At 35.9% G+C, this 14,889-nt stretch overlaps 1 protein-coding gene across 2 annotated transcripts in view; it reads left to right on the forward strand.

Moving 5' to 3' along the window:
- The first annotated feature begins 1,880 nt into the window (after positions 1-1,880).
- LOC145666987 (sideroflexin-1-like) overlaps positions 1,881-14,889 on the forward strand; it is a 39,277-nt gene continuing 26,268 nt past the window's right edge. The window contains exons 1-4 of one of the 2 annotated variants that reach the window (XM_081734663.1): positions 1,881-1,984; positions 5,465-5,635; positions 8,819-8,989; positions 10,800-10,898. In XM_081734663.1, coding sequence (XP_081590789.1) covers positions 5,478-5,635; positions 8,819-8,989; positions 10,800-10,898 — 428 coding nt within the window. In that variant the 5' untranslated portion in view covers positions 1,881-1,984; positions 5,465-5,477. Of the gene's footprint in view, positions 2,057-5,464; positions 5,636-8,818; positions 8,990-10,799; positions 10,899-14,889 lie in introns of both variants that reach the window. The other variant, XM_081734664.1, reaches the window with a different exon arrangement.

Raw genomic sequence — 14,889 nt, forward strand, 5'->3', positions numbered from 1 at the left:
CCCCCCAAAAGTTTGTTTCTTCAATAATAAGAAATAATAAGTACAATCAATGTTTTTATACTGCAGAGAAAAGAAAAGTGAAAGAAGCTGAAATGGAATAAGAAATGTCATAGGACAACAGGAAAAGTTGTGCTTGAATGAAGGAGGAACCAGTAGTGTAGGGATTGGAAAAGGAGTCAGACAAGGATTTAGTCACGTCTCCCCAATTATGCAGCATTTACAGTGACTGTTTAATGAAGGAAGTATTAATGAGAATGGGAAATTTCAAGATTAGAGGACAGATCATTAACAAGATCAGGCATGTAGATGATATGGTTATTATAGCTATACAGGAGAAGGACTACAGGCATAGGCGGAGCTAGGAATTGTCTGCTGGGAGGGCAGTGGGGGCAGACCTTTTGGTCGGTCTTGAAAATCTTGGTAAGTGGCCATATTATATGTGGCATTTTTATAATTTGCCAGAAAAGTTCGGGGGCAATGCCCCCCATAACTCCGCCCATGACTTCAGTAGATGATGGACAAAATGATTTACACTTTGAAATTATGTGGAGTGGAAAATCAATATCGATAGGCAGAAGATTATCCCGTGGAAACGCATCCTTACAGGTCAGAGTAGAACAAAGAAAACTTGAAGAGGTCGATAACTTCAAGTACCTGGGAAGTATTTTGACGAGAGATTATTACTGCACCAAAGAGATCAGGTCAAGAATTGTGATAACCAAAGAAGCATTCAACATGAAAAGGTCATTCTTAACTAGCAGGCTCAATATTGGACTCAGGAAGAAGTTGGTCAAGTGCTATATCTGGAGCATTGGACTGTATGGTTCAGTGACTTGGGCATTACTGAAATTAGAGAAGAAATATCTAGAGAGCTTCGAAATTTGGAGTTGAAGGAAGATAAAATGGATGGAAAGAGAAACAAACAAAGATGTTTTAAAATGGATAGAAGATTTTCATATAAAAAAAATACGTGTTATCCCATTTTGTGGATACTTATTTTCATGAAATATGAACTTCTTTTAACACTCTCACTGCCTTAGAAGGTGTTTCATAAGGGAGTATTTGCTGTAATGGTTGTTGATTTTAGGAAGAGTGAATATGTAGAACGTCTGGACATATGAGTTAAAAACTATGGTGCATAAAATACGAACAAACACAAACACAAACAAATTTGTGGTAGGTACCACTATAAAGCACGAATGCTGCCTAACCGAATTAGGGCAGGAAGACTGCACAGAAACGATGGGGATGTCCGTAGGGAAACAGTGCGTCAGTGATAACGATAATATAGTGGGGAAACAAAAACTGCTGCCTTAAATGTGGTACAGCTTTGTAACACTTCTATGATCACTTTGTACATTGTCTTTACAGAACATGTTAGAGGTAATCCACCTTATGCAGAGTCATTTTGACATATGATTAGCGTTTTACTAAAGGTCTGATTACTACGGGAAACTTATGTTAGTCGATGTCTTTAGTATGGCACTAATCACGCGTCAAAACGACTCTGAATAATGCCCAATATTTCTATATATTTTAGTTACTTATAGAATGATATTGTAAATTCAAGAAATATTTCTCCCGTAGATTTTACAAATCTATGCCCCCCCCCCCCATGAAATGGGATATCATCCAAAAGCATTTCTTAACTTCCTCATTCTTCAACTTTTCAGTATTGAACTTCTTATTGCCTACTTCTGGTACAGCTTTTTAGTTGAATATCTACTTTAGCCAGCTCAAGGTTACAATAACAGAAAATGTCGGCACCAAACATCGAAATAACAATTATTATTTGTAAAGAGGTAGTTACAATTTTCCACACTGATCAGAGGATACGTCATGGAACATTTTCTAAATAGTCACAGGTTATAAAAACCTCTAAAATAAAAAGAAGAAGACACATTGGAGTCTGCGAACAGCTGCTCTTGGCGTAGCTCTGTAGCATTTGTTGGTTCTTATAGTCACATTACAAAAATTAAAATATGTTAGTAGATGTAACAAAAAATGTATTTGGATTATTTATAGGATAGTATAATTAGTGATTTGGTTTATAAGGGTTAGTGTAGCGTGTTTTGAAAGTATGACTCTTGTATGTTGTAATAGTTCTTCAAAATTACTTTTTTATGTGTGATTGATAGTTTTATGTATATTTATACTTTTTTTTCTACCTTACATGGTTAACATGTAGTTTCTGTTTATAGCTTTTAATGCATTTTAAAATCAATATTAGGGAAAGAAATGACTTTTACTTTATTTAATTTTAGCTGTATTGGTTGGTGCAAGGATTAACTAAACTATAAAAGCAAATCTGAAAGTCGCAAGGAACGCTAAGGAACGTGAATATAATCACTGCCTTATTTTAAGAAACGAGGCATTTTGGGTATATTTTAGGGACATTTCCGTAGTTGGCTTCGTTTTAGTGGAATATTTTGTAATCTCAATCATTCGATTGGTGGACAAAGGCAGCTCAGTGGTAGAGCACTCAGCAAGTTTTACTTTTTGTTATTTCATTCATTTTCAATTCTTCGATTCCGTGATTTGGATCTTTTGGTTCCAGTTTTGAAAACATATCTGTTATTCTAGGCTCGTTACTGATGTCGAGTAACGTGGTGACTTACTGTTGCTTTTCTGTGGGAGCATGATAGTGTGGATATGACTTTGACATCATGCCGTGATAATGTTTTTCTTCATGTGGTCTTGCTTATGGTGTGCTATGGTGCTTTGTACGTACTGTGTTGTTAACATTAGTATGTGTCAATGAAGTTAACACTCTTTTTCAGTGGTAATTCATACTTAGTAGTCAGTAAAGGTACGTAACTGAACCACTGCTCTAATTTCGTCTATCCTATTAGTGGGATATAATCCAATTTGTGGTTCTTATTTTTCGGTCATTTTCTTTTGTGTATTTTTCTGCTTTGGATTTTGGACCTTGATAATTTGCTTTTGGTTTCTTATTGTGTATTGTTGTGCCCTTTATAGCAAACGAGAAATATGGTGGTTCTTGCTGTAGTTTTTTTCGTTGTTATTTTATATATTGCATATTTCAGATTTTAATAAATTTAGAATTGGGTTATGATGGGAAGTTAGCATGGTGTTTAAAAAATTTGTAGAAACCTTACAATCTCAACCACCATGTTTTCCAAATGATTCGATTCGTGGAGATCTTATTCCTAGTGATATTTTAATATTAAACGAACTATCCCGAAGAACCAGTTCCATAAGAATCGATTTATTAAATAAAATGACCAAAGTAAAAGCTTGCCGGGCGCTCACTTCTGGTGGGAAGGGGCTAAGGTACGGCAAATGGGCACATGGAATTATGTACCTGACCTCCGTTTGACGTTCTGATTGTGTATTGTTATATGACATGTTCCCGTGCATGCGCATTTTGCTTACAAGGGAAGGCACCCAGGTGATACATGCCGATTTTAGTGAAACTTATACAGTGGATACTAGAGGAAGTAGAGAGATCCGTATTTTGTGATATCTGCAACGGAGGGATTTAAGGGGGCAAATCCCTTCTTTCAACTTCAATATTACGCTTTTGTGATAGCAAACCATTAAGATGTTTCTCCGATTTTAATATTTAGGCTATACAGTGGGCACTAGAGACAAAACAGAGACTGTCAGTATATCGGCAACCGTGGGGTTTAAGGGGCCAAAAGTGTGGAGGGAAAGAAACGCAGCACTTACATTAAGTATGTCTGATATGACTATTGCAAGACGTATAGTTTTGACATGATTGAAGAGATTAATGTATACATACATGTTATAAAGAACATGTGTCACAAGAGTATAAATCTGTGCCTGAGACCATGAACTGAGTAAGTCCAATTTTAGCGAGGTGAGCTAAAAACCAGTTTTGTAAATCTTTCGGAGGTCTGCAACGAATAGTTGGTTTTCATTTTGTTCTATACGGGTTGATGATTTAATTAACCAAGTATATAATGTAGCATGTCCAATATGTATTTAGTGCTTAAGTAGGGTAAGTGTTTTTGCTGTTTTCTCAAAAACAAGGATTTGTGACTTACGCACTTCATAGTCTCAGGTACAAAAATATGCATTGATGTGGGTGAAAATATGCAACAAGTGTTCAAAAAATACGGAGTTTGCTTTGCATGACACGTTCCAGTTCGTCTTAATGCACATTGAAATATAGGACTGGTTTAGGAAGGTAGGATAGGGAAGGTAACTAGATTCCTTCAGGAAAAATTAATCCAGTGCCATTTTTCGTGTCTACGTAAAGATACCAACTGGAGCGAGCCTTGTAAAGTTAGTCCAAAACACAAACCAACTTATGTTAGATGGCCGGTAAAAGCAAGAATTGTATCTAATTTAGTCAATCAGGAAAAAACACTGATAGTTAATTTTGCCCCGGTTGGAGTAGGTTTACAGACAAAGGAAAAGAGGTGTATGTTGTATTTATTGATCTAGAAAGGGTTTTTGACCTCGTGAATTGGGAATTGTTGAGAGTTCTAAAGAAGGTTGTGTTGGTTTAATATGTGCGTTTGTCTTGGATCGAGTGGTGGACAACATCGTGTCCATGAGTTTATTCGGATACTCGCTTTTTCTCCCACGACTCATTCCACCAATTCTTCCATCATCATTTGCTTTGATTACCTGTCTCCCTTAGTCCAAAGGATATAATCGTGAGACGTTAAAGCGAGAATTATCATTTTCTTCCGATCGAAGCCTACAGTGTGGCGCATAAACATCGATAAATGATAAGGCAGCTAGTCCCCAGCCCAGTTTAAGTTAACAGTGAATGGCGTTTAATGTTCTTGTTTTCCGTAATCTAATAGTATTTTGTAAATAATATCTCTTATTTGAATACAAAAATACTTGAGCTCCTCGGTGGCTAAGCGGTTAGTGTACGCGCCTTTGGCGTGGGAGACCCGGGTTCGATTCCCGGCAGGAGCTCATGTGGTTCGTATTACACGTTAATCCGTAGGTCCCGTCTCATATAGCCTCGCTACTGAAATGGACGTTAAACTCAAAATCAACAAAAATACTTGTAATGATAATAATATAATTTAAATTCTTTCTAGCTAAATTTGAATAAAAAACACTGATTTTCTTCTCGCTGTTGGCCAAGAGAGCCGTCCATTTAACACAGACAAAGGTGCACGTAACGTGTGTGAATGCAACGAAGAGACTTTTGTCGATTTAATATACTCTTCTAGTTTTGCCTAAATATCATTATCATCAGTGAAACCTCTGTAAGTATAGAATTTATACAAGCTAAAATAAGTTGTACAAGTGTAGTTTTCCTGGTATAAAAAATAGAAACTTTATCCAGGTGACTGAGGACAGATATCAATGGAAAGCTTTTGTGAACTTAACATTAAATTTCCACCTCGTATAGGCCACAGAGTTAGTGTCTAAGTGTATTTTCTTTGATTCTGATGAATTGTTGACAAATGCTGGTTATTATATTACTGTTATTTATTTATTTATTTTCTAGAGATCTTGCAGCCATGCAAACATTGCCAAGAATTAATATAGATGAGCCTCGCTGGGACCAAAGCACGTACTGGGGAAGAGCGAAACATTTCTTTACAACGACCAATCCACTGAATCTATTATGCAGCTCCCAAGAATTGGAAGAAGCGCGGTCAATTGTTCACAGATATAGGTAAATGCTCAACCATTAGCGCAACAAGTAACTATGCACGTACGGACAAAGTTCAATTTTCCAAAATGCTTAGACAATAACGGCTGTAATTATTATTATTGCTTAAAGTGTTGATAAGAATTAATAAATTATTTTTTGTAGTACTATTTATGTGTCAGAAAACTAAATTGCTTAGCACTGTTTAGCAGAAGGCATAGTACTTCAGGGTAGAGGACTCACTTCCGCCGCATGAGGTTTTAGGTTCTGTTATAGGTCATTTGAATTTGGGATTGAAATTTTATTTATTTATTCAGTTCCCCACGTTTCCTCGCACTTTCTTGTTCTTGCAGCTTTTCGATAATCAGTCCCTTTAATTGGTCACCGTCCCCTTTAATTCACAGGGTTATAATTACTTGTGTTACTTGTTCTGTGAAAACTAAAAATTTAATTAATTTATTAGGTCAGTGGTTCCCAACCTTTGACAGATGACTCATTTCACTGAACGCTCACTGCTTTGCAACACAATTAGGTTAGGTTAAGATAGATCAGTATTGTGGATTGTTGCTGCTATTGCGGGCTTTGACTAGGATAATGTATCAAAATTTATTTTTACCTACTATCAAAGGCTTCGTCGTAAAAATCAAATTGCCATATAAAGGCTAGGCTTATGCACCATGAAATTTAGTTTTAAATTCTAAAAAGTTTGCGATATATCGGGCTCGTGGGTTTTCTCGGGGTTCTCCCGTTTCCTTCCACTTTCTTCATTCCACCATTTCACTCATTTCTCATATCACCGTCTCCTTTAGCCTAACCAGCATAAGCGTGGGACGTAAAAATTAAAGGTTTGCGATATATCGGTTGAGAAGGCCTGTATTAGGTAATAAAAGGTTTGCCTGATTAGTTAAATGGATAACGACTGTCTTTGGTGCTCATGGGATCAGGTTTTAATTTTGAAGGGGGCACAGTACTTTCGGTGTTACTTCAATAAATGAGCCAGTGAAGGAGCTATTTGAATTAATAAGCAGAAGTGGCAAAGTATTGTTCGGATAGAACACTAGAGCTAGGGCTGACGGATCTTGGCCAATTTCATCTAATACGAGCGATATTGGTTGTGAGAATCAATCATCCATGGATTTTAATGTTAGGAAATAATATTAGTTAATTCTGTGGTAGAGTTCTTTTTCGTAATAATAAAATATAAATAATTTTTTCGTAATCACTATTTTGAAAGGTGCTAGTGTGAATCACCGTTATTTATTGCTTCTTTAGGAGTTTTCCTGAGCAGTTTGTTACTTGTTCTGTGACCTGTCTTAACAAATGAGGTTATTCACATGAAAAATCGAATCACATTATGAAACATCTCGCTTTTTAGGTGCAGGGTTTCTAAAATTGAAAAATGACCTCTTAGTACACTTGTATTTGTAGAAAGAAAGTCATTTCTACACCTATGTTAACGACTTGGATTGTACTTAAAGAGGAGGGGGGGGGGGAGCACAATGGTTCAGTGGTAGAGCGCTTACCTCTGGTTTGGTTTCCGGCCAAGTAGGTTTATAGGATTTAGATTTCTGAGCTTTCGGCATCTATGGCCATTTTAGCCCGTCACGTATGAGGAATAATGTCTCTCGGCGAGCACACTATCCGGGAAAAAGGGAAGGGAGGATTACCTGGGACCTATAAGTCAGGAACCACCCCGGCATTTGCCTGGTATGAATGAGGAAAACTTCATTCAGGATGGCTGGCATGAAAAGGCTTTGTACACTTTTGCGACCGAGTGCCCCCACCGGCAGTCAAACCCGGGACCGCTCGCAAGTAGGTTTGTAGTAGACATCGTCTCAATGGGTTTTCTCGGAGTACTCGCGTTTCCTCTCACATTCTCATTCCACCATTTCTTCCGTTATCCTTCACTTGCCTTAATCATCCGCCTCCCTTAGCGTAATAGGCTGTAGTCATGGAACGTTCAACTGAATGATTTCGTTTTGAATTGTAATATATAGGTTAAGCGTGAGATGTTTCCGCCATTGCGTCCGGCGTTATTTCTTTCCGATAAGTTCCGAAGACATGACCTATATATAAAGAACTTACAATGCTTGTGTTTTGCATTGACATGTAGATATTATTAAAGAAGGGCAGAATTGCAATTTTTGTGTATATTTGCAAAAGAAGGAACTGTAAAGAGCAAGTGGCTCGAGGATAAGGAAAGTAAACAAACGTATTTATATGAAAATAAAGTGAAACATACACCAACCTATGTTTTCTTTACTAAGTAGACGTTTTCTGGATCCGAAAATAAGAGTTTGGATCCTTGCACTTAGGTAAAGAGCCAAAGTTATGAAATTACTTTACTCATTCATTGCAGAGATGATATATAATTCATCTCACGGTGTCATACGTACATAATACACCATAGACAAATAGGTATACTTCGATAATTTTAAAACTTAAATAATACTCTTTCACTCTCAATGTTCGGACACTAGTTCTCTAAGTACGATTTTTTTTTTTTTTTTTTTTTTTTTTTTAAATAACGAAAAAGTTGCATTGAATGGTCAAATGGTTTTTCGAGATTTCTTCTAATGAAGAATATGGTTTTCGTGAAGAAGTTTGGGATAATATGTACTCCGAATTTTAATTTTATAATTCGTGGATTCATATATAAGCAGCATGGCAGGTGATTCCTCAGACGCACCCAACGCCTGTTTGACTCCATGCCAGGACGTATAGAGACTTTGATTTATATAGCACATGCCATACTGATTTATCAGAGTTAGAGGTGTTAGACAGTTCTGAAATAGTAATCATTTATTTATTTATTTGACAATCACCAGATACAGCTCAGAGGCCATTTTACACTGGTTATCCAACAACAACAACAACAATGGAAAGGATTTGGGAAGGTATCGGCCAGGGCCTGTTTAGTAGGTACCATCCCGGCATTTGCCTGGTAGGACTGAGGGAAACCCTGGAAAACATCAGTCAGGATGGTCGGCAGCGGGATTCGAACCCACAACCTCCCGAATGCGGAGCCAACGCTCTACCACTTGAGCTACTTCGCTCGCTGATTTGTGTAACGAATCAGTGGTATACATTTAATTGCACTTTTTTCTTTCGTTGTGTTGCAATTTTTATTAACAATAGAGTATTTTGAGCCATTACTGATCAAGAGGATTTGTTTCTTTGTATTTAAGAAAATATTCTTTGTTGCAGAGCTGGCGAGGTTATACCAGGTTTAACAGAAGAAAAACTGTGGCAAGCAAAACATATATATGACTCTGCATTTCATCCAGATACCGGAGAGAAGATGGTGTTAATTGGCCGAATGTCTGCTCAAGTTCCCATGAACATGATGATCACCGGCTGTATGTTGACATTCTACAAGTAAGTATAACCTGTTTAGTTGTTGATATTGATATATACCCTTTTTGTCTTTCTGTACTAAGGAGAATACAAGTAATTAGGAAAAAAAAGTAATTTCTATTATATTCGAACATTGACATCTAGTAAATTGATTTCAGAAAGCATGAAAGAGAAAATTATTCATACCTTGTATCCTGGAAATAAATATCAAAACAAACTTATCTCGAGGCATCACTGGCACCTTTGTCAGGAGAGGAGTTGCGATGACGTAATCATTTTCCGTTATACAAGCTTTGCTTTTAGTAGACTTACAGGGTGTCCGAGAAGTCCTTCCCTGATTACAGAAATTGATAACTCAGGCTAGAAATAAGATAGAAATATGAAACTGGTGTTGAATTGTTTACAAACTATAAAAGTTTTGGTCACATCAGTACACTTCCACATGAGCACCCTTGGTAGCACATCTAGGCGATATTCAATTTCCATCCACACTTTAGCCAACATCACTGGAGGGATCGATGCAACGACTGTGGTTATTCGTTGCTGCAGGGTTTCAAGATCTGGTACACGTGTTCGGTAGACCTCATCCTTGACAAAAACTTTTATAGTTTGTAAACAATTCAACACCAGTTTCATATTTCTATCTTATTTCTAGCCTGAGTTATCAATTTCTGTAATCAGGGAAGGACTTCTCGGACACCCTGTATATTCGATTTAAACTACTTGCTGAGCGAAACAATACGTTTATTGTAAAAGAATATTAATTGTAATAGTTTCACTGCAGATTTACAGTGTCTGACGAAGCCAAAGTGGATAATTGTCTAAACTGTTACACGTTAATAATTTTTATAATAAATGTATTGTTTCGCTCAGCGAGTAGTTTAAATTGGACATAATCATGAATTCAATATACAGTAATATCTGAGTCCGTGCAAGCTATATGAAAACCTTAACATTTTATACAATAAAATCTTTTTAACTAATGTATGTAATCACCGTTTATTTTTGTTTTATACTTTTGCTAACTTTTCTACAACTTAATTTGTATAATTTTTTGTTTTCTTAACAAGAAGTTAACACATTTATCACATGAGTTTAAGAACCATTGCATAAAAAGAGTTTCCTGATTAGTTGCGTTGTCGTATTTCTTGTGTTCTTGACCTTCGTAATTGTATCTAAGCAAATTTTTATTGCTTTGAAACAAATTGTTTTGATATTTGTTTCAGGGATGCAGAGCTAGCTCTCTCTCTCTCTCTCTCTCTCTCTCTCTCTCTATATATATATATATATATATATATATATATATATATATATATATATATATATATATATAAATATGCATTCTATGGCTGCTTTAAGTTATTTCGAAATTCTATCTTTTCCTTTTTAATTCTGAAATAGATGAAAAGATCGATGATTGGGACAGTTGCACAATTTACACATTAATCAATATGTATCAAGTTCTGCTACCATTTTATCTACTGGGAGGCACGGTGCTCAGTGGTAGAACCCGTTCACATCTGGTGCGTGGGGGGTCTAGTTCGATCCCCGCTTGCGCCAAATGAGCTTTGTAGTAGGCAAACACCGTGTTCGTATGTTTTTCGGGGTTCTCCCGTTTCCTCATACTTTCTTCATTTCATTCCTTTATCATCATCTTTTTTAGCCTAGCTGGCATAACCGGGGACGTAAAACTCAAAAGATTTCGTTTCATTTTATCTTCTGTTTCATTCTTTTTAAACATTTTGCCAAGTGAAGATTTGTTAGGTAGGATTATTCGCAGTTGCAGTATTATGGAAGTAATGATGTACACTGTAAATCTTGTCTGTTTTAGGAGCACACCAGCAGTAGTTTTCTGGCAGTGGATCAACCAGTCCTTTAATGCAATAGTTAATTATACAAACAGGAGTGGAGATTCTCCTGTTACAACTAAGTAAGTATATGATTTTTTTGTATTTATATATATATATATATATTTTTACTTATGGAGAATTTATTGACTTATTGTTTATTTTATGCAGGCAGTGCATACAGCTTATTAATGTAGTTAGTTAATATCTATTTCATAAAGTTTCGTGATAATGTAAGGAGAATTTTAAGTATAAAAAATTACTTTCCTCTCTGACTGTCCAAGCCAGACAGGAAAAGTTGTAACATTCCTCACACTCCACACTGTACTGATTACAAAATTAGGACACGTTGGCTCAGTGTTAGAGCTCTCACCTCTAGCACGAGAATCCCTGGATAGAGTGTCTACTAAAATAGCAAAATGAAATTTCGTTACTTTTTCGTGACCTTTTCTTTACCAAGCCATAAAATTTCGTAGCATTCAAAAACTAATAATAGTACCTATGTTTTTTTAGCACTTCGTGTCGTCTCACAGTTGAATGAACTGGTTAGATGCGTAGGTGGTTTCGGCAATGCGATGCGATTTGCATCGCCACTGCTCAATGATGCCAACTGAAGCACAATCTCAAGAGCAAATTTGGATGCAAACTAGGCCAAATTTTCATGCATGCGATAGAAGCGTGCTTTGCTTGCGATTTGGTAGCGTCTAAAGTCGACCATAGACATTTTTGGCATTTTATAGAAGAAAATTTTCCAGTCTGTCTTTATATTTGTACAGATTTAAAAAAAAATCATGACCCAAAAGCTAAATTTCATGACTTTTTCTTGACTTTTATGGCCATTTTCTGATTTCGTGACCGATAGACGCCCTGCTGGATCAATCCTAGGCCATGTGAGTTTGTGGTGGACAACAACGTGTCTTTAGGTATTCTCAGAGTTCTCCCGTTTCCTCCCACATTCTATTTTATCAATTCTTTCATAGTAACTTACTTTCATTAATCATCCGTTCACGCGATTTAAAAAGCTGAAAGATTTAATTTCATTTTATTTATTACGGAATTTCTATTCAATGCATAGGTGTTACTCGTGGACGTTACATGAACAAGGTCTGCACATTAGATCGAAAGTTCGTAATTAGTGGTAAATTGCGAAGGAAAAATACTTGCGTTCGGTGGTTTTCTACTGGGAATCCTACCCGGGACCGAGTGCGCTAAAGGTGCGCATTAGCTACTAGACCAGAATGCACTTGCATCTAGCGACATGTAGCCTGTGAAATTTTACTTTGTTATACGGGAAACTTTCGTCTTACTTCTGAAGCTCCAAGGAGAGGAAGGATATGTTGAGGGATGAAATTTCTATATTGTAATCTAAGCATTTCAAACGATTATTATGTATGTAACGTTTATTTTAAATATTCCGAACTAGTATTGTTTGTAACGTGTACTTTAATCACTCCGAAATATTACAGTTTTAACGTTGATTGTAAGCACTATGGACAGTCATTGTTTGTAATGTTTATTCTAAGCATTCCAAATGATTATTTAAATGTAACATTATTTCTAAGCACTCTGGACTATTATTGCTTATAACTAGAGACCGGATGTTTAGGCATTAAAATCCTGCAAAATAGGCAGGCAAATAGGCACTTAAAATTTAAATATAGGCAGTAAAATAAACACTAAAATATAACTTTAAATAATGAAGATAAATACTCAATACAATTAGAAACATAAATTGAAATCATAGATAATGTTCAAAGAATATAGAAACATACCTGTTTGTTAATAGGTATAATAACGAAGTTTGACATGTATTCCATGTATATTTGGTAAGTACATTCTCTACAGCACTTTATCACTACACATAACAGTCCAATGTTTATACACTTTATCAGTACACATAGCAGTCCAAACCTTTAGGACATCTTATCACTACAAACAACACTTATATTTCTCGAAAGAGACAGAATCCTTTCTTGAAGTACTAAATTATATATTTTTTCTCCAATAAAGTCTTATTTTGAAGAAAATGCACAGAATAGGCAACATTAGGCACTAAAGCAATTATTTAGGCAGGAATGGGCGAAATAGAGGCCAAATAGACAAGTAAAATTGGCTTAACCCATTAACGCCGAAATTATTTTTTGTTTTTAATTTCGGTGAAATTTGTAATTTTGAGTTATTTAGGTGTAAGGACCACTTACGAGAAATTTTGAGTTCGTGACGTAAGCGGTTTTTTTGGGGGTGGCCCGTGATCATATGAACACGCTAGGCGTTTAAGTACTTTCGTATATCAAGATTAAGTGGTTGCCCTGTTAAATTGAACGAGTGAGTTGAAAAAGGTACACATTCCAGAAAATAGGCAAGCAAAACTGGTATGGTTATATTCATTTTATATGTACTTGCACCACCTTGAGAGGAACAAGGAATGCATTCATTAATTTTAGGTCATCTTTACTGAAGTCTAGGGGAACGTATGTGGGAAAAATCGAAGATATTACTGGAATTTGTTCATGTTTCCACCCAGCGTTTGAAAGTTGAGGTTTTTGGAATATGTTCCTTTTTCAACTCACCCATTCAATTATTAACAAATATGGAAGAGAAAAGAAACATTCTCTGTCTTAGAAATGTTTACACTTTAGAAGACAAAAATAAGCACAGTATTTGGACTATGGAATTGTCATGTTATGAAGCCCATTATCTATGGAACTTTATGGTAATTGAAAAAAAAAATGTCGGTAGGTACACAAACCCATGCTATATTCGAAACATTTCGTAAGTACTGTGCTTGAACATAGTGTCCTTCCACAACGTTTACGTTTAGACCGAACCACAAAGTGGTTTCATCCATAAAGACAAATCTCATTCCTTACATGGTATTGCTGACTGCTGTACTCAGAAATGGATGGAAGCCCTGCATCTAATAGAATGGTTTTATACCTTTGCAAATAAGTTTAAACAATATGTCTTCCAAATTCTAAGTGTGAGATGTCTATTCTGACTTTTCTCAACATTAGACATGCGTTTTGTGCGATACATCACTCATCCACCATTTTTTGGACTTGATTCTAATTCTATAATATGAGAAATCCTCGTCCGTTTGATCAGTAAGTTCCATGTGTTTGCTGATATTCGCCGAATTCATACACACGAGTACTTCCTCTTTTCACTTTGGGAATTTTGCTCCACATTAAAAATAGGCTGAAACCCGTTAGAAGTAGACGCAGTTGTGACAACAGAGTTGTCACATCATCTTCACCAAGTTGAGTATTATCTGTAAAAACAACTTCAGCATGACTGGTAAGTTGTCGCCATGTAAGGTTCTCGATGAGTCCATTTCCATCCTCTTTTCCTGAATCTTCATCCGAAAAGACATTAGGTTTTGGAGGCTCAGCATATATGTCTTGCATGTCATGTGATTCTAAAGAATCAAGAATTTGTTGAAGTGAAAGACCTCTGTATCTAAAGGGCAAACATTTAATTACCAGTAACATGAGTTCCAAAAGGCATTAATAATAATAATAATAATAATAATAATAATAATAATAATAATAATAATAATAATAATAATAAAGTAAAAAGAATAAAGTAAGTCAACTGAAAGCATGTACAAACTGTTCTAAATTGATATACTGTACCTGCAAAATTTTACTGTATTATCGACACCTATACGTACGTACGTAAGAGAAAAAGCTACTTAAACGCCTTGCGTGTTCATATGATAACACTGATGGAAAACGTCAATAACCGTGACCCAAATATTTTCAGATGAGTGGAATATAATCTGTAACAACTTTTGACAACTCTAAAACATAACCCAGCAGAAAATAATTTGAAAGGATAAGATATAAGATTCTTTTTCCATACTTACTACGAGGACGATGCCATATTTCTTGTATTTCTGACGCGTTGCGGATATCTGTGCCTCTAGGTTACATTCACGACACAATGTGGAATTTGTTTTGTCTGAATATCGTTACCAGAACCTTCTCCTAGTAGTCAACACATAAAGCGTAAAGAAACCTCTAAAAGTATGTTATACAAGCCTTATTTTCATAAATACTAACTGCTGTGATC

The sequence above is a fragment of the Thermobia domestica genome, chromosome 12, assembly GCF_964235325.1.
Source record: "Thermobia domestica chromosome 12, izTheDome1.hap1.1, whole genome shotgun sequence".
Classification (NCBI taxonomy): domain Eukaryota; kingdom Metazoa; phylum Arthropoda; class Insecta; order Zygentoma; family Lepismatidae; genus Thermobia; species Thermobia domestica.